Source organism: Notothenia coriiceps, unplaced genomic scaffold (assembly GCF_000735185.1).
Source record: "Notothenia coriiceps isolate Sejong01 unplaced genomic scaffold, NC01 NC01_scaffold00026885, whole genome shotgun sequence".
In the NCBI taxonomy this organism is placed as follows: Eukaryota; Metazoa; Chordata; class Actinopteri; order Perciformes; family Nototheniidae; genus Notothenia; species Notothenia coriiceps.
In genome coordinates, this window is record NW_011359586.1 from 298,008 (window position 1) to 321,618 (window position 23,611).

The window sequence follows — 23,611 nt, forward strand, 5'->3', positions numbered from 1 at the left end:
CTACTATAAAGTAGATCTTACACGTTACAGCACTAGTGGAAAAGCCACTGGGATTACCCTGCATAATAAATTGAGTCAAAACTCCTACTTGTAAATTGCTGAATTTCCCTGAGGTGTTGCAGTAGCAGCTGGCAATTCATTTTTTTTCTGCATTTTTCCTGTCTGTCATCAGCCTTTGGATACACAGAGGTCCTGCTCCGTTTTCCTGTAGTCTATCCCTCAGCAACTGCTGTCAATGTGCCTTTGGAAATGTAGTGGAAGTTACACTGAATGTCAGTGACTGGGTAGGTAATAGTCTACATAATTCTAAAATGTTACATATCGTTACTTGGGATGTTTGTTTTGCCTCTAAAACCAAGTATTCCATGTTATAATCAATCTTAATATGGTGTAATTTATAACTTCTTTTTAGAAAGCAACACATTCATAATGATGTGTGTTTATTGTATATCTTAACATATCAATGTCTGCAACTTTATCATATGGATATCAAGCAAATCTGCCACCAGAACTTGGGGGAATAGATTGATAAATGTTGTTATATTGATACTATTGTGTGAGGTCTACACACAAAGTATGACTATAAGGAGATTGTTGCCTGATCCAAGAAGCCGAACAACTCAACAACTGCTTTGTTCTGCAAATTAAATATTGGAAATAAGATAAACTCCATAATCATTCATGGTGTCAATATTGCCCAGCACATGTTGATCTGCGGTAAAGACCCGAGTGTGGTCCTGCCTCCGCTCTCTGTCAGTGATACGGGCAGTTAGCTCTGCTCTACGGGGCTGAAAACACCGGCTATCTCACTGACATAGAGATCGCTGTAGATAGAGATAATTTCCAAGTGGATATGTGGAAACAATAACAGACAGAGCGTTAAAAATACAAATACTAAGACGTTTCAACAAACCTACCGGAACAGCTAAGACGAGCTTCTTTCTCTGACACTGGCTGTGGACTCCCCCCATAGCTTTTAAGGCTGACGGTACACAACAGAGTCCGAGGTCTGAAGGCCTACATGGTGACATTTCTTGTTTAAAGACTAATTTTCATCTTAATAGAAGAGGTAAGATGGTTGTGTCTGTCTGTTGTATTTTAATTGAATGTTTAAAATGTAGAGAGGGACCAGTCGGCACACGCGAGCCTGACATGTTAGCCTAGCTGTTAGCAGGCTAGTAGCATGCTAAGAGTCGCTCAATGGGATAGTGAATGAGTCTTAGCTACTGCCAGTTAGCTACTGCTAGTTAGCATAATAATTGAAGTTGGCTGTATTTTACTATATTACTTGTGCTGTAAATATTTATATTGAACATGTACAAGTGCTACACATGAATCAGAATAATGTCTTGTATTGGCGCAAGCAAATTCCACTTCAGTTAAAGTTAACGATATGTAACCTTCCAAGTATAAGCTAGCATGAGCACCATCAACATTGCGGTAAGTCATCTGTGATAGCCAGCATACTTTGTTAGCAAAGTTATACTGATATTACAATTGGCAGCAACATTCAGTAGGGAGCTTCTTTGGTGTGCGTATCAATATATTCTTACTCTGTTATCAAGTACTGGAACGACTTTTTAATCATTTTTGATCGACTACACATGAATTATAATTGTAATATTTACTAACATAGCTTATCGAGAAATAAATGCATTGGTACTTTTGACAATGTAACTTTACCCAGCCTCTTCTGCCAGCTGTAAGCTACCCTGAATGTCTGGTTTTATATAGTTTTAGGTGTTAAAAGTCAAAATGCCCAGACTAGAAGACTGTCCGCTGTATTTGCTTTCAGGTGACATCTTAATTTGCTCTAAATTGTCTGTTTGTAATTTCCTTCAAGGCTACATTGCATAGAGATGGCAGACAGTGCAGGGCTGCAGTTTGTCAGCTCCTATGCTTTTGAAGCCATGCAGAAGGTGGATGTGTCTCGGCTGGCTGCCCTCAGTGACCCTGAGCTGAGGCTGCTGCTGCCCTGCCTGGTGAGGATGGCTCTGTGTGCTCCAGCTGATCAGAGCCAGTCCTGGGCACAGGACAAGAAGCTTATCCTCCGCCTGCTCTCTGGAGTGGAAGCTGTCAACTCCATAGTAGCACTTCTGTCTGTTGACTTTCATGCCTTGGAGCAGGATGCACGAAAGGAGCAGCAACTTAGGTATATCTAATTTACATGTGGTGATTATTGCTAAAGTCTGGTTGTTTTTTAGATTAACTGCATCTGTGTCTTCATACAACTCAATACAACTGATCACTGTTATCCATATACATTTTTTAGCAGTTTACATAATGTGCTGTCTTTTCTTCCAGGCATAAAGCAGGTGGCTCTAATGGAGAGAGCATCCTGGTGTCACAGCTACAGCATGGCCTGACCCTGGAGTTTGAACACAGTGATCCCCTCAGGAGACTCCGTCTGACCCTCAGTGAGCTGTTGGCGATCATGAATAAGGTAATAAGGTCCGCACATGACTCAGTGAAAACATGAACAACATAAAGTTAGCTTGAATGATAAATAAGATGATAAAAACAGTTTATTTGCTGATAAAATCATTACATAAATAATAAAAAAGTATGAATTGCAATCAAATCAAAAGATTAGATAATTAATACTTGCATCTTCATCGAATAAGATTACACAAATTATTCATCCACACTGACTGTTTTCTGTCCCCTTGTTGTTTTTCAGGTGGTAGACTCGAATGGAGAGTTTTTCTTAAAGTCGTCTGAACTCTTTGAAAGCCCTGTTTACTTGGACGAAGTAGCTGATGTCCTCTGCATTTTACAAGCAGGTAACAAACTTATTTTCATCTTCTTACTAGTTTTATCTTCATTTTTTGTGGAACTTTTATGTTGCTAAATACAATGACGTTTGTAAATATATACTGTACAAACATATTTGGAAAAACAACCTAATATTTTGTTAAACCAGCCTGAAAAGACCTCGTCTGATTGATTGTGTGTGTATTTGACACATCTTTGTCTGTTTTAATATTTTTTTCCCTAGAACTGCCTTCCTTGCTCCCCATTGTGGATGTGGCTGAGGCTTTGCTTCATGTCCGCAATGGAGACTGGTTTCTGTGTCTGTTGGTTGCCAATGTCCCCGACAGCTTCAATGAAGGTAATGCATCTGTCTCACATTATTGTGTCAGTTGAAAAGTGTGAAATAGAGTGGCTGTTTAATTGACAGCACCATTTTCATATGGTTAGGTAGTGTGCCTGCTGTGGCAGAATTATGGCTTTACTTACAATTACATTAGAAGCTTCATTATAAATATATGCAGATTGCTATTTAGTTGACATCACATTGTTTCTTTCTGGGTTTAGCCTTTTATCCTGTATTTCTAGCCAGGCCCCAGGCTGTGTGTGTGTTTGTGTTCAAATGATAATAAACATTATTGTCTGCTTTGGCTCACAGTGTGCTTTGAGAGACACATTATAATAAAACACCCGCCAACTCAAGTGCCTTATCACACAGAGAGTCAGGCTTAATTCCATAGCTTTTTGTGTGTGTTACAAAGCGGTCACATGAATCTTTTTGGCTTTGTTTCATCAAGGCCTGTCAGGTAGACAGCTGGTAACCACACCTTACTACGCTAGCTCCTTTTATAGCATATGAAATAATCCACAAGTGGAAGAAATGGAAACTAACTAGTCTCTGCCATCCATAAGCCGTTTGTCTTAAACTGTCATCTGTGGACAAGTGCTAATAACTAGTGAGAGGTCTTATGATGGCTGTTAAATCTTATTTACAGGCAAATAAACAAGTCATGATTTTAAAGTTTAGGGTAATTATGGAGGAACGTGACTTGGCAATGACATTAAAACATATTCTATTTCAAGGATGTTCTGAGCTGCTTGTTAATTGAAATGTGCATGTCTGCCTTTGCAGTTTGTCGAGGTTTGATCAAGAATGGAGAGCGTCAGGATGAGGAGAGTGTGGGTGGTCGGCGCAGGACTGAAGCCCTAAGGCAGCTCTGTCAGATGAACCCCTCGCAGGCCCTCAACATCAGAGCCATGGTGGTCAGTAACGCTATTAATATAATCACTGGGCTCCCTACCTCCTGAATCCTAATCCATTGCCTCCTAGAGTTTATCTTTTTCAAAAAGTAATACTTCTTAGAACAATTATTTTTTGTTGTGTTTGTGTGCTTTCATGTCAAAATGTAATTCTTACCAGATGTTTGTTTTTATAATTTTTCAATTAATTGCAGAAACCTGGATACATACAAAAAACAGCAGGCAGTCAAAATAAGACATATATATACATAAGATCCAATTTGTTAATCAAATAACAAAAACAAAAAAATATATTTAATTGCTGATTATAATAGAAGACATAAACAATTATCATTGAGTTGTACTGCAAAATATATTAACATCACTCATTTAAAGTAGCAAAGTGTTTATTTTTCCCCTCCTTTTTTAAACAAAACGTAAGCCTTGAGAATCATTTACTAGTATAATAATGTAATTAACTGTGTATTTCCAGGTGGAGGAGTGCCACCTGCCTGGCCTGGGAGTGGCTCTGACTCTGGACTACAGACCAGATACTCCAGATGAGGCGGTCAGTCCCCTCGTCTCCTACGTCAGCGGTCTCCTGCTGGGTACCAACAGCAAAGTCCGTACCTGGTTCAGCATGTTCATTCGAAATGGACAACAGGTGAGGCTTTATTCTCAATTCCATCTAATGCAGTTTTAATTGGGCGCACACAAACACTAGTAGACACAACACTGGGTTCAGATATAGGTCAGTAGTTTAACATGTAGGAGATTGTAATGCAGCAAGATCCAATCTGTTATGCTTAAATGTGTAATCATTGTGTCTCATCATGTTGAGCAGAGGAACTGTGTGTAAGCTGACAAGACAAGATGTTGTGCTGTACTTATGGAGCATGTTACAACAATCTCACCATGTCGGAGCCAGCAGCTTATCTGAGTCTACTGGATGAAATGGGGTTAAAACTAGTTCATGTTTACATGATTTATCAACTTTGATTAGATATTCAGAACAAGGTATTAATGTATTAGGAGTAGCATCACGTCAGTCCAGAATATGCCCCGCTTTCATATGTGCGTGTCATCATCCTAACTACCCTGATTGTAAATTCTATGGACACATTCTTACACACAAATGTGTCTTTCTATTCTTGTTATGACCCTCATTGAGTGCATTGCCCATTCCAGCAAGGGACAATTGTATTAAGTCATACCCCATACTGTCTCATCCTCTCCTAATTCTCATGTTTTAAGTTCAATGTTCCTATATTCAGGCCAACTCTGAAAAATGTTACATAATATTTATGGTTTTATATATCTTTAAATCCGCTGACAATCCTGGCAGCTTATTTAAACAGATGGATAATTTTTAACACACCCTTTCTCTGTCAAATAATTTTTTTTAGATTCACTTTAATGTTTTTCCTATTATTATTATTTAACCACATTATCTCTGTATGTGTGTGCATATTAAGCTTTTCCTGATTTGTTCACTAGAACATGTAGAAGACAAATCTTTGATTTATAGAAAATTGCCTTTCCACAATATTGTTAATCTATTGTTTGTCAATTATCGTAAAATAATATATATATATATAATATATTTTTAATATATAAAAAGAATAAATAACTGTAGGAGCCTTAGTGTAGGCATTTGGTATAAATCCTGACCATGTCATCCTCCCTGTTCTGCCAGAGGAAGAGAGAGAGCAGCTCTGTGCTGTGGCAGATGCGCAGACAGCTGCTGCTGGAGCTGGTCGCCATCCTGCCGCGCTCACGGAGCACCCACGTGCCCAACAACAGTGGCATGGAGGAGGAGCCCGGCTCAGGGTACTCCGGCCTCAGAGAGGAGCATGTGGTGAAGGCCAGCGCTCTGCTGCGACTGTACTGCGCCCTCATGGGCATCGCGGGCCTCAGGTAGGTCATAAAGATGTAGTTCCCCTCACCATTCGTTCCACAATCTTTTTAAAGTATTGGTTTTGTTCTGAAAAGTTAACATCATCAAGATAATAAACTCACTGCTCTGCCTCTACAGACCCACAGATGAAGAGGCAGAGCAGCTCTTGCAGTTGATGACCAGCCGGCCCCCAGCAACTCCTGCCGGAGTCCGCTTTGTCTCTCTGTCCTTCTGCAAGCTGCTGGCCTTCCCTACTCTGGTCAGGTACATAAAGCCTCATTGACTCACACTTTCAGAAGTAGTTGTTTTATTAGTCAACCACATGTACAATTGGTTGGGATCACACACCCTATTCAGCTAACAGCAGTCTTGAGTCCACGCTGCATCTTTGAGGTTTGAATATTGTCACTTTGTTGTATGCAGTGTGAGCATTATCATCTCTTTGTTTGTGTCCAGCACTCCGGAGCAGGAGCAGCTGATGGTCATGTGGCTCAGCTGGATGATCAAAGAGGAGGAGTACTTTGAGAGGTAAGGAGGATCTCTACAGTTTCTGTAATAAAGAGGTATTATCAGACAGGCATTTGGTTTCGGCCCATTTTACATTTACTTGAATTATGCAAGGTTGACTTTTTACTGTGTGTTTTTAAATGCTTAACTTATATTAGAAAATATGTATGATAGATACATTTTGTACATATATTTTAACTCCACTTTAATGTAGCGCTCAGTATTGTTAGAATGAATATTTAACATCTTAACATTTCTGGAAGGTGTATATGGGTTGTGCATGCAGTTTGAAGAACAGCGAAAGTGTTTTAAGTAATATGTGTCTTTTATATTCTGCTAATTTAAGGAGTTGTGAAATCATAACACCACCCTAGATTATACTGTTCATTGTTTTAATATAACGCAAAAAACATTTGTGCTGAAATGTCAGAATTTATTGTGAGATTTCCAGGGTTTTACTTTGTCTGATATTCCAAATAATATTGTCTTTTTAGCCTTGCGAAAGCACTGTGTTGTTGTCTTTGGTAAATATCTGATTATAAAAGTATTTGGAAACTTTTCTTGCACACAGTTAAAACTGGTATGGTCTGCTTTAGAGTTTATGGACAATTAATTGAGAACCTTCAAACCAATATTCATAAAATAAAGGAGCAATAGAAGTTCAATTGACTAGTTAAATGTGGGGCATTTATGTCTGAATTCATACTTAAATAGGATTGTTCTTTGTTTATTTCCAATATTTGGAACACGTCAATGCTCCCTCTGTACTTGTGTTTTTAATGGTAGAGATAAACCCCGCAAAGCTTTTCTTTTTTTGGAATGTTAAAATTAAGTTTATATAACCTGTCGAAACAGCAAATGAAAACTGCAGCAGTGTATATGAGTGTTCGACTCTATTCCATAATGCATAAATCATCACAGACTAAAGTGACTTCAGGGGATGCGGGCTGATAGAAGGTGTGTGCGTGTGCCACTAGCATAATCAGTTTATTAAAATGCAGTCTTGTAAAAGGCAGGATTAACGACAAGTCTAAGTATCTTCTCTCACTTGCCTTGCATGCATATCTGTGTCCTCCTTACAGCGCTGCGGGCGTATCTGCTTCTTTTGGAGAGATGCTATTACTGGTTGCCATGTATTTCCATAGCAACCAGCTCAGCTCCATTATTGAGTTGGTGTGCTCTACTTTGGGGATGAAGGTAAGGTGCTAGGTGGGAGGGAGGGAGGCAGGGAAGCAGTGATCAATACATCTGTCTGGCTGACCAGCGACCGGCTCCTCTGCAGCAGGGGTGCATAGAAAGACTAAAAATGATGAAACAGTATATAAATATCTACCAAGGCACTCTATACCCTCTGGCCAATTTGCTGTTTTATTACTTATTAAGTGCACTATTGTTTCCTGCCTGTGTGCTAAGTAGTTTCCCTGTCTCTGTGTATTTTCCGCTAAGATGTGTAATGTCATTGGATTTAGAGCCTGTTTGTTTCCACCCCTAGGGCAAGCCTCTCGATTCAATGTCGTGCCTGCCATGTAGAATTTTCTTATGAAATATGAAAGGAGGGAATTAGAAAATAGCAGCACTGTAGCCTGCAGGTTGTTTTCCCCCATGTTGCCACCATTGTTGATTTTCTATGTCATTGTTCAACTTTTGACAGATTGCCATCAAGCCGAGCTCTCTAAGCAAGATGAAGACTATCTTCACACAGGAGATCTTCACAGAACAGGTACATACAATGGCTGGTTTTGATGCTTTTATTGAATAAAGTTTTGTTAGTCCGCTTGTATATTTAAATACCTCAATGTCCAAAAAAGGGGAATAAATAATATTAATAATTGTCAATGAAATCCTTAATCCTAACAAAGTTATTAAATTAGTTAGCCTTTTTTTGTTTAATAAACACTTTTTTTTTTTAAACGTATTTAAGTATTTCCAACACTCAAAAGAGCCATCGCCAAAAAAAGATCCAAAAATATATATATATTTGGAAGCAAATATTTGGTTAGATAAGAAAATGTTGAATTTTACAAATGACTCTTAATCTTTTCAAAGCTCAGGAGTTAGACATGTCTGAGACTTGGCAGTGGAGTAAAAGAGGTGGTTTATGTTCTTCAAGAAATCTCATCCCTCTCCTATGTAAATATTTTATCACAGAAGTCTGAAAACTATCCTACGCGACCACTACTGAATATTATTGTACAAATAGTATAATACTAAGAATATTTATTCTGCCTTATGTTTACCTGCAACTGTGCAGAAGTATAGGGTCTTAATAGAAAGAAAAGACACAAAGAAAAAAGGAGAAGCAGTGGAATATTTAATTGTTAGAATGCTACAATTTGAATGTTAACATTGTGAATGAAGCTTGAAACTATTCGGTACAGCCAAATACATACATTATTATCCTTATGCACATTTTCTCACAGTTAATTCTAATGTTCACATTTTAATTTGTTTAATTGTGGAGGCTTATTATCTCTTCAAAACATAATAATGGAGGGTCACGGAGAGCTCCTGTAAGCTCTGAAATGTAGAAGCTTTAATTAAACACCTTGCCAAAATGATATGAAATGTCCCTATAAAACACTGTAATTATATCATGGTGTTGTACTAACCATACTTTTTGTGTGTGCATTGTCTGTTTACCATTTTTGCAGTTTAGATAACTTTTTTCTGTTGTGTAGGTGGTTACAGCCCACGCGGTGAGGGTCGCAGTGACCAACAACCTGAGTGCCACCATCACAGGATTCCTCCCCATCCACTGCATCTACCAGCTGCTGCGGAGCCGAGCCTTCACCAAGCACAAAGTGTCCATCAAGGTAGGCAATGTGCACTCATTGACTACTAGCTGGTAAGTGTTGGTTAGGTCTGTTTTTAATTGTGCTCATCTTTACTGTCCTTGTGTGCATCTCCCAGGATTGGATCTATCGTCAACTCTGTGAGACAACCACCCCGATCCACACCCAACTGATTCCACTAATAGACGCCTACATTAACTCCATCCTCACTCCAGCATCCAAGGCCAACCCAGAGGCCACCAACCAGCCAATCACTGAGCAGGAGATCCTCAATGTCTTCCGGAGTGCCGCTGGGGTGAGTTAACCCCTGGGCTCCTCGGGAGAGTAGTATTTGTGTTTTATTGGTGGAAAGGCAACATTTTTCTCTTAGTAGTTAGTATTAGATTGTTAACTCTTTGCAAAAGAGTTGGTCGTTGGTCGTTTCACCTCCGTAAATCTAAAGGCCTTTAAAATCTTGTTGTGCTAAATGGACATATTATAAACATAAACTATATTTTAAATGTGTATTATAGAACAACACAAAGACCCATATCTAATATGTGTCCATTGTCAATCTGGAAACTCTTATATTGTGAATCTTTTGAAAGTATCCATCCCCACATTCGCTAATGATTGAGACCTTGTTTTGCTTCTCTTTTTCCATTGGTTAGCAGGGGGAGGGCAGTCGAGGAGGACGGCAGCGCTACTCCATCACCACCCAACTCCTCATCCTCTACTACATCCTGTCCTATGAGGAGAACCTGTTGGCGAGCACCAAACAACTGGGTATGTACCACACACTGTGCTGTTGGCTCACTCCCTTTCTATTTCGTATTATCTCTTCTTCTGTCTATCCAAAGTGCATTCTTTGTCATCTCCTCTGCTGAAGGAGGCATTGTGTGTGAGATGGAGGGAATTTGTCAGGCAGTGAGAGGAGAAAGGCAGCTTTTGTCCTCTGTTAAGTTGTAGGGGATGCTCTCTCTCTGGATGTGTGCAGTCATTCACCCTTTTCTCTCTTGGCACCGAATGTTGGCTGCTTCATAGAGAATAAATGGAGGGCTGACAAAAAGCCAAGTACAATGGCTGCGGGAATGGAGCTAACTAGGACAGCTGTAGGTTAGATGGAGCATTAGCAGTTAGCCTAGTCGAAGTGTATTCTCTCCCATGATGAGCCCTCCTCTTGCCTTTCATTAGGCCAGATTTATGAGAGTTTTTGCCCATCTCTTTAATTGCTGTTGTTTACCTAAGTGCTCCGGCTGCCTTCAAAAAAGGAGTAATGAAGCCCATCAGCAGCGGTAATGAACCCACGTCAATGAAAAATCACCTCCACTCCTCTAACGCAGCAGCTCTGGGGTCCTCACACCGCATAATAACACTTATGCTCCGTCTTGTCCTTTTCTTGCTGCATGTTATCATCTTCTCTATTTCCTCTCTTATAATGATGTGCTGCACTCACCCCTTTTCATTCTTGTTTTCAGCCATGATGCAGAGGAAGCCAAAGTCCTACTCGGCAGCCTTAATGGACCAGATCCCCATTAAGTACTTGGTTACCCAGGCACAGGGACTGCAGCAGGAGCTGGGAGGTGAGACCAGGACTTTGTGTTTTGTTACATTTCTATATCTTTGTTTTGCTTTACGAATATGGTATTCTCATAGTAGATATCACTACTCCACCTAAAAGAACATCCAATCTGGGCACATTATCTCTTCTTGTAAACAAATTAGAAAAACACCAAATGATTGTTAGTTATAAACTCACAAACAACTTTCTTCCTCCTCTCTGTTCCCAGGTCTGCACTCGGCCCTGCTGAGGCTGCTGGCCACAAACTACCCCCACCTGTGTCTGGTGGAGGACTGGGTGTGTGAAGAGGAGGTGACTGGCACTCTGCCCCTGCTGAGGAAGATGATGCTCCCCAGCAATACCTGCAGATACACTCAGAGCCAGCTCCACCAAGGTGAGGATGAGGGAAATGGGGGGGGGGGTTAGAAGCTTAAAGGTGTTATATGAAGTAGAAAGTGTAAAACCCTACAGTAGATGTCAGGTGTCATCCTCCCAGTTTGGAGAAACAGACAGAGGTACCAGCCCGGAAGCTATGCAATACACGGCTGTAGATACGCAGTCCCCGTAGGTTTCTACTTCAATGACCTAGCAATGTGATGACATCTGTGCTACATATTTGAACAAGGTAAATAGAAACAAAACAACCTTACAAGAGTTAATTGGAAACATTTGAAAAGTATTTAACATGAGAAACCAAGGAGCCCGTATCATACAGTTCCAGGTATTATCTGCCTAAAATCTTATCTCAAAGGCTATTACTTTAAAGGTTAAGAGGATTGGGCTGTAACCGTTCTTCTTTCTTTAAAATAAATGATTTGACCAAAAATGCAAAAGTGTAACAGATAATCAGTTTCACACACATTATGCAGGTTAATGTATACACCTTACCCACCTTCACAAATTGATATTTCATTCTTTTTTTATACAACCATGCACAACTGTGTAATTATATATAATTATAATTATATCTGCTTTACAACCTTAACGAACCTTGAGAATAATGGTGACAACACAGACAGTTCATGGATTAATTATGAAAAGGAACGTCTGGTAAGAATAGAAGAATAGCTCCTGGGGCTTTGTGATAGGAAATGAACAGAGGTTTCAAATTAGAGTTTGGGAAAAAGGTGTGATTGCATTCGTGTGGAACTGAACCTCTCTAGTTAATGACCTACCTTTTGTCATTCTGTAGATTTGACATGTGTCATCACAGATTCACAGTTTTTGTAAATGAATGTTAAAGGATGATAACTCTGTGATTATATATTTACTTACGCCACCATTAAGTATAAACCCTAATCTCATTTAAACAAAAGGGTTAGCCAGATGTTGCTACTGTCTAATTGATGCTCTTGAAGTTTTTGGTTTCCATCCCGATGGTTTCATGGAGTGCACATTGGCTTCATATTTGAAGATTCATTTAGCGGTCTGTCCCTCCCCCCATAGCCTTCCAGAAGTTACCATCCAGCAGCCCGAGGCTGATGCGGATCCTGGAGCATCTAACGCTGCTTTCCCCCGGAGACCTCATCCCTTATGCAGAGGCCCTCACAGCCAGCATGGCTCTGCTGCTGGAGCCCGCGGTGCCTCGCAGAATACTGCAGACCCTCAACAAGCTCTGGATGGGCCTCAACACTGTGATGCCTCGCAGGTACGTGCTCTGGACAGGAGAAGATGTTGTGACGAAGGATAGAAAACCTAACTGTGACAGCCTCTTGTGAAAATACCACTGAATGTCACATGGGAAATATCCGTCACAGTTATTTGGAAAGTGGAGCCAATTAGGTTGAGCAAGTTTTAAAGGTTGTTTAAGACCCAAATCATTTAGTTTGCCAAGTTGATAGTGTATTCTTTTTGCCTTAGGGCTTTATTGGTATGCCTTTTTAATTAATGTCATCATTTGGGTTTTCAGTCCAAATAAGTATCTTGCATTTCTAATCTTTGAATCAGTATTTGGGATCTTTGCTGAACTTGATGAGAGAAATAGTATACAAAAATCTTAACTGCACACCCATTAAATGTTGTGACCTCATCCTGCTTCAAAGGCTGTCGGAGGAACCTGTGACCTAAGATTTTCATCGTCATAACTACACTGTAGCTATGTTCGTATGACCAATAAAAGCCTTGAACTTGAAGGCAACATGTTGCCATGATGAGACACACACACACACACACACACACACACACACACACACACACACACACACACACACACACACACACACACACACACAGACTCACAAGATAATAACAATACCAGCGTTGTAGCATCAGTACATTTGAACCTATTGAAGAAGTGATATTATTTCCTCCTGGTGAGATTTATAACTGTAGGTATTTTCAGTCAATGGTTCTTGGCTTAGGGTTATCTCTCCCAAGGCTTTGTAAAGCTGCTGTGAGACTCTGTAAATGGAATAAATGGACACCAGTGGAACAAGAGTTGTTGGCTTTAACCCCAGGCTGCCTGCTCAATGATTATTGTGTGAATAGATCAGAGGTATCGAGCCTAACAACTCTGTCAACCTGCGCCAACCCTCCGGACAGAAGAAGGGGTGACCCTCACTCTGCCCCGGGCCCACAGGAGCACAGATACCAAAGCTCTGAGCAGACATCCTATCGATCCAACAGGGTTCTCTAACAAGAAGGGCTCAGGGCAGGAGGGAGATGTATGGTGTTGGTGCCCCCTCCTCTTCCTCACTCCCTGTCACAGCGTTGAATGCTGCAGAGGTCTGGGCTCTGGTGAACCCTGCAGGAGGGCAGCAGTGTCACATTTCACACAGATCCACTGATGGATGCCAGGGTACAAGCTGCAGGAAGGCTTTGGGTTTCAAGAGTCGCCTGCTGTTTATAGTTTATCATCAGTCTGATAAGAGATGAGGGGGACATGCCGCTGCAGGCTAATGTGTGGGTAACTGAATTAAAGCCTCACTGAAGTGTTTTTCCCTAAAATACCCTGAAAATCTGTGTTAATGCTAATACAACATTGCATACACACATTTTTACATATTCATTTTAGTTTTTACAATGTGCACATTTGTACCTTAACTTCTTATATTTATATAAATATTATTATTCTATTTTATTGCATATTTTAACTTATGTGTTTTTATAATTTAGTTGTATGTGTATTTTATTCTAAAATGGAGCAACTCTATAAAGTACTCAGATTCTGAAGTGCTATAATGTCTCATTATGTGATATATTCTTTGTATATGTTAGACCTAATTAATGTTAGATACTGTATCTTAATTTGAAATTGAGTGATTCTTTTTTTTGGTTTACTATATTACTCAACCAGAAAGCTAAAAGTGATGTGTTGCAGGTTGTGGGTGATGACAGTGAACGCCCTCCAACCGTCAGCAAAGCTGCTCCATCAGCAGAAGTACACTCAGAACGACCTGATGGTGGACCCTCTCATCGTGCTGCGCTGCGATCAAAGGGTGTACAGGTGACTAAAGAACATATTTGGATATCTATAAAGCACCCATACGCACTTCTGTTTTTGGAACATGAAATGTCTATTTGTACATGCCAGGTGTCCTCCTCTGATGGACATTGTCCTTCACATGCTGAATGGCTACCTGCTGGCCTCTAAGGCCTACCTGCACTGCCACCTGAAGGAGACGGCTGACTTTGATCGGCAGACCCAGACGGTCTCTAACCTGGGGGTGCCCGGACAGCCAGAAACACCCGAGGTCACCAGGGAGGAGCTGAAGAACGCCCTTCTCTCTGCGCAGGTAATTCAACATCTGAATTGAGATGATCTACACATGGCATCACTTTTGTCGTTGGGGTAAATTGGAAGAAAAGAATCGTTCCAGCGAGAAAAAGAAAGGATCATTTAAGTGAAGAATAAAAAAAAGTGAAGAATGCGTTTAATGCATCCTGTAGCTCTCACCAACTGTCAATCTTCTAAAACCAATCAGACCTTTTCCAGTTACAAAGAACATGGACTATCTCCAGTTGTGCGCTATATGTGTGAAAGAGAAACTCTGGATAATGTCTTGAATTTATTCTCCGGATATTGTTGAGTTAATATAGGATTCACATAAGAAAAATGTATTTTGGTTTGGTTTGAGTGTTTGGTAAAGCATGAGTATGAAAGATGACCATTCACACTTGCCATGATAACCACCTGTTTCTCTAAAACCCCAGGACAGCGCAGCAGTCCAGCTCCTCCTGGAGGTGTGCCTGCCAACCTCAGAAGAGCAGCAGCTGGGGGCCAACACAGAGAGCCTGCTGAGTAGCATTAGGGGCTCCGTGCCAGGGAAATCGAAACAGGGAAGCCTGGGGCCCCGAGCCAGGGGGGGCGTGGAGGACGCTGAGCCAGAGGGAGGCCTGCTCAGTGACTTGAGGGAGGTGCAGTGTCTCATCTGCTGTCTGCTGCATCAGATGTTCATCGCTGACCCCAACATTGCCAAGTTGGTCCACTTTCAGGTAATACATGGGAGGAAGATGAAGTTTTATTATTTGTTGTGTTACTGTGGCAGTTGGAAGGCTGGCAGATAGAAATATAGAGTCACATAAAAGAGTGTGTTGCTCAGGCCCTTTATGACAGTCCTTAATAATGACATGACTGCGTGATCACGTTCTCTTGCTTTCGCCATAAGAAAGGAATGTTCTCATGCAAATACCTGTTGTTTAAATAGTTGACCTGCCTTAGTTCTGAAAATACCTTTGAGTCAGTTAGTTATTCACAGTCATGTTGACCCCATTAGTTATCATCACATTGTGCCATGGCATTAGCTGTAAGTGACTGCAGCACTCCATGCAGTATCAGACAGCCATATGGTGGACTTCATCAAACCAATCCTCTCCCCCTGCTATGCTAATCCCCCCCCCCCCCCCCCCNCCCCCCCACGGCCAAGCAGAAGCTGCTGTTTAAACATGTTTCATATTCAAGTACTTGAATGAACTGACTTTTTTTAAACCTTCTTTATCATTCTTGTTTTGTTATGCGAAGATTTATGTCTGCTGTCTGTGCGCCTCTCTCTGTCAGGGTTACCCTCAAGCTCTGCTGCCTCTGACTGTGGCAGGCATCCCCTCCATCCATATCTGTCTGGACTTCATCCCGGAGCTGCTGGCCCAGCCCCAGCTGGAGAAGCAGGTGAGGCCCCCCCAACCTCTCCTCCAATTTCTTCTCTCTTTCCTGGCTGTAAATCCCAGACTTGCCCTGGGCTCGTGCCAGAGCCTCTCTTAAACTCACATGTTTTTTAACTATATTAAGTACTTTCTGCTGAGTGTATATTCGCTACATGAAAATGTGCAGATGTTCTGAATGGGTTTGTCCTCACAGATCTTTGCGATCCAGTTGCTGTCGTACTTGTGTACGCAGTACGCGCTGCCCAAGTCTCTCAGCGTGGCCCGGCTGGCCATCAGTGTCATGGGCACCCTGCTTACAGGTCAGTCAGAGAAACTTCTCTCTACATCTAATGAATTCATGCTTTTGGTTGTAGCTCCCTCTTTTGATCCACTTTCCTGTGACTCACAATGCAGCCTGTACACATTATATCAGCTTCTCATGAAACGGCATGTCTTGGTGTTTGTATCCCTACATTTGGCTGCCACCATCTGGTCTCTGAGTGTCAGTGCAGCTTTCTCCCTCTGTTACACAAGAGCACAGTGTGTACCAGACTATTAGCCGCTGTGTTTACTGTGTTTTGTTCCTTTAGTGCTGACTCGGGCCAAGCGCTTCTCCTTCTTCATGCCCATCCTGCCGTGCCTGGTGTCCTTCTGCCAGGCCTTCCCTCCGCTCTACGATGATGTCGCAGGTCTGCTGGTGCAGGTGGGGCAGGTGTGTGCCTCCGACGTCGCCACCAAAGCCAGGGACATCGACCCTCTCATCACACGTAAGTACAGTCTTTATAACTAAACAAGTCGCTGTGTCAAATGCCTCTCTTTACATTTCAATTGAGGCTTTCAAAGTGATTGATTTGTCATTATCTTGAACATCTTCTACAATAAAGTGACGGTATATATTGACTGGCATGGTTATCAAGGAATCCTCTAAATACATTTTACACAATTGCGTTTATAGTAACGGTTTACATGATAAAGGCTTTGATAGTGTGGACATGTTTTGTTTGTTCTCCTTCACACTCGTTGGCAGGAAAGCGTAAAGTTACATTGTGAATGTTTACACTTTTATTTCACGTGGGAATGGTACATGAAGAATATTTCTAGATATAGGTACTCACCAGATTCTACATCTCTGTAGTCTAATCAGGTGGATGCTTAATAATGAATAGCAGACAGATGACCAGTGACAATTAGAGAGAGTTTTAATAATGACATTAATAAGGAGTTTGTCCTGTCCCTGCCTCAGGCCTGCAGTATCTGAAGGAGAAGCCTCGGGGCGCTGTGGCTCCAGGAGGAGGCTCCTCCAAACTGACTTTACCCCAGAGGATGGCAGAGGAGCTGGGGGGAGCTGACCCTGATGTCCAGCTCTGCTACTGTGTGGAGGCCACCTTCATGGACATCATCACCTCCACCCTGCATGGACTATAAGCACAGGTACGCTCGAGGAAGAGCAGGGGACTGGACTTTAATTAACAACCCTCATAACTGCCTCTGAAAGACATGAATTCTCCTGAGAGGGCTACTGTCACACACATCCATTCTTCAACTAGCGGACTCAGACCGACTGTGGGTCTCATTCTGTGCACATGACGGGACATGTATTGTTTGTCCATTCAATTTCTTTGTAGTCTGAACTGAAAAATCAATTTTCTACTATTCCACACACTGTAAATAAATCCTGATTTGCAATTTATTTTGAAAATGTATGTTTATGTGCGCTGTGAATTTGTAGAAAGTAAAATACTGAAAATGTTAAATGAGTCAATTTCATTCGCCTTTAGGCATATTTTTCTAAGCTTTAAGTGAGTCAGCAATGGGGAATAAAGGAACATGTTACCATGAAATAATATGTAGAGCTTTTGTACTGTGTTTGTTTGTAATAAAACAAAAACAACTTTGATGAGTTGAATTTGGTTTGTTAGTCCATTTGACCCTTAGTCTGAAATCTAAATCTTGGGTGGTATCAGGACGTTTTATATGTGTGTTTCTCCACCAGGACTCGTCACATCATGGCCACTCGTTGTGCAAACAATATTTTTTGTTCTGTATGAGTTTGTCTGGCAGCTTTAATTATATTTTATTATGTAAGGTGTATGCAAGGCCTTAATTTTGAAGGAATGAATGAAAAGCCACGCAAAATGTATCCAAACCAGCGGTTGAAGCTATGCTTACACACATGGTGTTGAACACGCTTGTTGACTGTTACATACAAGATATGTACCTTTTTTAAATGACTACTGTAAAAAGAGCTTATGGACCTTCTTTTTTTTTTTTTTTCTTTGCAGATGTTTTGACTTGGAAAAGTACAATTGATAACATTACAAGGCTCAGTTCCAATAAATGTTCAAAGAGTGGCAAAGCAAATCAGTCACTGCATGCAGCACTTAAATAAAAGCTTGATTTGAAAGACTAATCTGTAAAATAATGACCTGACTGTCACACTGTGTAGGAAACACTGGACTGTTAAATAACAGCAGTATTGAACTTCGACAGGAATGAACTGGTACTTCCTACAGCCCTGCTGGTAACAGACGTTCACTGGATTGGCTCACAGCTATATTCAATGTAGATAAGTCTTAGTTGTCCTGGGTGGAGATTGTATTCAATGTCTGTATCATTCCACAGAAAAACAAACGGACTATTGTTACAGCAGATCATGCTCCCAGATTAACATCTCTAAACACAAAGTCTCTATTCCTCTTATCTTTGTCGCTTGCAAGGTAAAAGCGTCTTTATTACAAGGCTGATCATGTATTTTGTTAGATTGTCAAAGGAGCTACAATCTTTTGTAATGCCTTTTTGTCTTTTTGATTGAAACATTCAAAACCCATTGTCAATGATATCAAGGATCTCTTTATCTGTTATAAATCCGGATTAAAGCCACTTCCTTCTTTTCTGTTATATCACATACGTCCTGCACGTATGACCACACATGGATCCATGTTGTTGCAGCTGTGCCATCATATCCCGACAGACTTATCCTGGTGATTCACCAGAGGGCAGTCTTGCCACGCACAGATCCTCAGATCCATCCTGCATTAACCAAATAAATCCTCAGTCAGCAGTGATGAACCTGGGAAAATATTTGAAGGTTTGCGCAAATTATACTGAAATATGAAACTTGAAGTGGTATACAAAATACAGCGCAAGTGGCCTATAAACTGTGTTTATGAAGGAGATGTAGTGAAAGGAAATGCTAATTTCATGTTTAAGTTACTTCTCTGCCTCTATATGCAGTTATTCACAAAGGTGTTATGACACTTTTTCATTACCATTCTAAAAATGTAATATTATTTTTAATAAACTTGTTAGACGCTTTTATCCAAAGCGACTTCCATACTCAATACTGTGGACAATCCCCACAGGAGCATTTTGGGGTGAAGTGTCTTGCCCAGGGACACAACGACATGCTGACTGCAGTGGGGTTTGAACCTGTGCTCCCCTGATCCCAACACCGCGCCACACGCCTCCATGCAATACAAATAGGTAGATGGTGTACAGTAAAGTGTGTTTTGATACCTTTTTGTGACTTGCATCAAGTTTCTCTGTGTGTGTGGAGGCAGTCTGGGGCTCCCTGCAGCAGCTTGTTGAGTTGCTGCAGTTTCCCAACGCTGTGAGAGATGCCTGAAGCGAGTGAGGGGGAAATCACACGTCAGTTTTGTTTCCACTGGCGTTGCCGCTGTGCTTCCAACACCAAGCACAACACAACTCCTTTCAAACAGCAGAAAAATGGTGTTGCATGAGGAGGAGACAGAGGAGATGTATTATCTGTTCAGTCTGAAGACAGGACACATTAAACAACATGTTCGGCTCGTTGTGTGATGGCAGTTGTCTGCTACCCTGGGATCACCTGCTGATGACATTCAGTTTGTAATTAGACACAGGCTCCCATGCTGCAAGTCTATTAACAAGTCGATGGCATTCAGAGCTGATTAAGTTGTTTGTGTGAGACAGAACATTACTGCTCCTTCAGCCACACAATGTAACATTCATCTATAGCGATTCATGAACAAATGTACCTGGAGAATCCTGCAGGTTTTACACAAAACAAACTGTTGTTGTGATAGGACTTAATGAGTTTTTAAAACAATAGTTAGGAACATTTTCATCTTATGGTCATTCTCAGGTTCATATTTGTGTTTTGTGCCCCTTCTGTGACATGTCTCCAGGCTTTAATGTTCAAAAAGGTCTTTATTTTTCTCATACTGCCTGTTCTGCAGCACCTCTTTTCACCCTCTGTCTATTTTGGAAAGTATAAAAAAATATTTTACAGTGTCAAAAAGCATGCTTAATATGATCTGAAGTTGACTTAACATTTCCCTTCAGATTCAGAATGTTGTTGTTGAATGGCCATAGAGTTATTCATTTCTTGTTAAGAATTCTGTTATGGGTTCAGTGCGTTGGGGTGCACAGGTTCTGTGGACTTTGAGCTTAATCTCTTATTTTAATGTATTTTTTTTTTACTGCCCAGCTTAGTTCTTTAGCCAATGATGCGTAAACAACAACCTTATTAAAAACAGTTTCACAAAGGCACCTCCACCTTTTAGAAATCTCCCCGAGAACACGAGGGAAGCTCCTAAATCGTGTTCTTAATGCACTTAGCGGGGTATACACTACCTGCAGCTTTTTCAATTCACATCACAGGTCTATTTGCTTCTGTTTACTTGCTGGTAATAAAAGATGGGCCCTTGAGAGGCAACAGAAAATCCCACTCCAGCTTCTTACAAGGGTCATCGAGGTTAGCAGAGCATTCTCTCCCTAATGGCCTCAGTGGCTCTTTGAGAGAAAGGCACTTCAAGTATAATGCAGTTAAACACCCACACAGTGCTGTGGCTACTGTGGAGCCATACAGGAGGACAATGTGGGTCTCTAGTGCTCTTTTGGTATTGGACTTCTCCAGCCTGCTCTTTGATTTGGAAGGAAGGTACATACAGTACTCTTTATTTTTTCTTCGCAGTACAGAAACCAGAGCACCAGATGACTCATCGCTGTCTCTTCCAAACTGAAACTCTGAACATTCTGAGACCACTGTCAATTTAATTTCACGTAACATCAGTTATTTCACATATCCGTGTCCATGTTGGTTCGGTGAACAGATTTCCAAACGGATGCATAGCTGCATGTTCGCTCCCTGTTCTCCAGCCGTGTAAACGCTGTAGATCTGGATGCCAGATGGTTTGGTTGGTCCAGGTCCAAAACTGAAAGATCTCCACAACTTATGGATGTACTGCCATGACATTTAAAACACACATTCATGTGTTTTATCAGGATGGAAATATTTTCTCTACCAGGTTACACATGGCTGCCATCCTTTACATTTAGCACGAAGTGAGAAAGTACATTTACTTCAGATTTAACATGGTCATTGAGCTCCGTGGACACAGGATGGACACATAGGAGGAACAGGATGACACTGAACATTTCAGCAAACCTTTGGAAAAATCAATTTTATGACAGTTAAAACATTTTGATATGCTCTGCAATGTCCTTTAAGGAATTACAAATAATCTGACTACAACTCTCTTGGAATTTGACATGGTCAGGGTCAGAATAATTATTCACATGATTACACTGATAATGTCAACAAACCTCTAAACTTTGCATAACATTTATTTAATTTATGGTAGTTTAAAGTGTGGATAATGGCAGTGTATTAGAATATCACTGAGCGTACCTTCAATGTACAGTAGGTAGTGTACAGGGAATCTACATTTCTGTGCTGTTTTTCTTTTAATAAAATGTGAGAATTGTTATACAATGCTGCTGTGTCTCTCTGTCTTGCGTATTCGTCAGTCTGCTCTTTACACACTAACGTTATCATTTATACATCGGTTTTTCCCTCCTTGAGGAAATGGACATTGGAGCGTGTGAAAAGTGACACTTGCGTGAGTCTAATGGTTATGTCAATGCATGAGAATGATGTGCACTGGTGCATCAGAAATATTTTTGTGTTAATTTAAGCCCTGTTACTTATTTTTGGCTTCCTTCAGAGACTTTTCGGTTCTCATTGACGATAAGTAATGTTCCTGTTATTTTGGAGACTATATAGATATTAAACAGGTCGTAAGGCTGTAGGTTTTCTGCAGGGCTTATAAGACTGTGTCAGTGTGTGCCAATGTGAATATGTACGCTGGATACAAAAATATAAAGGTAGAACCATCATTATCTTCACTACAAATCTGTGCTTTAAGGTTGTGTGTTTAGTTTGTTTGATGATTTGACAGTGACCACAGACTTGAGGTCAATGATGACCAATTGCTAAATAGGCCTATACAACCAGGTCAATTCATATTTTTCCTTTATAGATATGGAGGTTCTCTCTTTATCTACATTTCCATGTGAAAAGCACCTTGTTTTGCCAGATCAAAGAACAAGGGGAAACAAGTGTGATGATGGTTTCTCTCAGATCTTCTCTCCACCTCGTCTTCCTCGGCTGCTAGAATCTGACAGAATTGATTACACGGAGCAGGAGCACTTTGTCAGGCCTGAATGCATTCTCCCAATGTGTTGCAATGAACAAAGGGAAACTATTAAAGCTCTCGTAACACCCTCTAAAACTTTTGATTTCCCTCTCGGTGGAGCAGAAAATGGCAGGAAGACGGCGATTTAAAATTAATTGGCAGCGTGTCAGCGGCGTATTTACATTCTGTTCTTTTAAAGATGCAATTAATTACAAGAGATGAAGAAGTCTGCAGAGAGATGAGATGCGCTGCGTTGGCTCCCCTTCTCCCTGCAGACTGTCTTCTTCTCTGAGGGAGTGTAGGCAGGCTTGCCAATTAACCACAGACTAAAAAAGATTCAATGCTCCCATGTTCCAGCAGGTAAAAAAGGCTCCAAACTTAAAATGCCTGGCAGGAGATGTAACAGACAGACAGTAGCATGTGGTTTGCATACTTGTGTGCTTCAAGCTACACTGGGAAGATGTAAGAAATATGTTTTTCTTTCAAGAGTTTTGTAACTCCAGGAAACTATTGCAAATTGGGTGCAGGGTATTCGTAAACTGTAAGAGCTATGCAATAAGAGAAGGCCCCTGCTGCTTCTGCTTTTATCGTCAAATGAGCTTTTCTTCAATGTGCACCTAACAGGAGTGAAGCCTGAAAATGTGTTTGAAGTCAACCTCACATAAAGCCTGTCTGGCATTCATCATCACCATCAAGGGAGCACTGCAGTTACATCGACATCCCATAGTCTTCCCCGTCTGGACTATTTACATCACGGGAATGAAAAAACACATTTAGTAAAAATAATTAAGGCAATGAAATGTGTGTCTGGCAAAATGCTGTTATGTTCTTTGAAAGCATGCGAATTTGTTTTGTTTTGTTTAAACTGCAGAGTCCTTATTTAAATTGCAAATTATTTTCTCTCCAGCATCTCCACTTGTGACATGTCACATGTGGCTCCACTTTTTCTCCCCCCCCAGCCGCTGGCCTCCCCAGACTTTCTCAGCGAGACCCATGTCACAACAAAGCCAGCGTTCGGCTCTCATTCCTTTAATGCCTAAACACTAAGAGAAGCTGTCAGAAACACCCCGAGGCAAAATAAGGAGTATTTCTGTTCCTGCCTCTTTCCCCCCCTCCAGCGACCACAAACATGGCGACAGCACCCAGGAGTTGCTGCCGAGCTTCTTTAAAAGCAACATATGCTTTTGTACTAGAAATACATTAGTCATAAGGGGAAGGAAGGAAGGGGGGGGGGGGCAATTGATGTTTTGCAATAACATCTCAAATGCCCCATATTTCCACTCTAGTACGGAAAAGTTTGAGTAGAAAGAGAAAGTTTGATGTAAGAACATAAAAAAGAATAATGCTA

General features: G+C 41.0%; 1 protein-coding gene across 3 annotated transcripts; it reads left to right on the plus strand.

Annotated features, from left to right (window-relative positions):
* The first annotated feature begins 234 nt into the window (after positions 1 to 234).
* On the plus strand, positions 235 to 17,702 carry ints2 (integrator complex subunit 2). 3 transcript variants are annotated; one of them, XM_010784997.1, is made up of 25 exons: positions 235 to 284; positions 1,844 to 2,152; positions 2,305 to 2,443; positions 2,681 to 2,783; positions 2,999 to 3,112; positions 3,884 to 4,014; positions 4,484 to 4,654; positions 5,687 to 5,907; positions 6,026 to 6,151; positions 6,344 to 6,415; positions 7,477 to 7,591; positions 8,046 to 8,114; positions 9,073 to 9,207; positions 9,305 to 9,481; positions 9,837 to 9,951; positions 10,644 to 10,748; positions 10,956 to 11,120; positions 12,173 to 12,374; positions 14,046 to 14,171; positions 14,259 to 14,460; positions 14,879 to 15,160; positions 15,723 to 15,830; positions 16,020 to 16,125; positions 16,396 to 16,572; positions 17,049 to 17,702. In XM_010784997.1, exons 1-25 carry the CDS (start codon positions 271 to 273, stop codon positions 17,228 to 17,230), a joined length of 3,666 nt encoding a protein of 1,221 aa, XP_010783299.1. In that variant the 5' UTR covers positions 235 to 270; the 3' UTR covers positions 17,231 to 17,702. The 3 variants fall into 3 exon arrangements, with proteins under 3 accessions (XP_010783299.1, XP_010783301.1, XP_010783302.1); XM_010784999.1 differs by having other exon boundaries at positions 9,840 to 9,951; XM_010785000.1 differs by lacking the exon at positions 235 to 284 and adding an exon at positions 769 to 1,069.
* Positions 17,703 to 23,611: the final 5,909 nt, after the last annotated feature.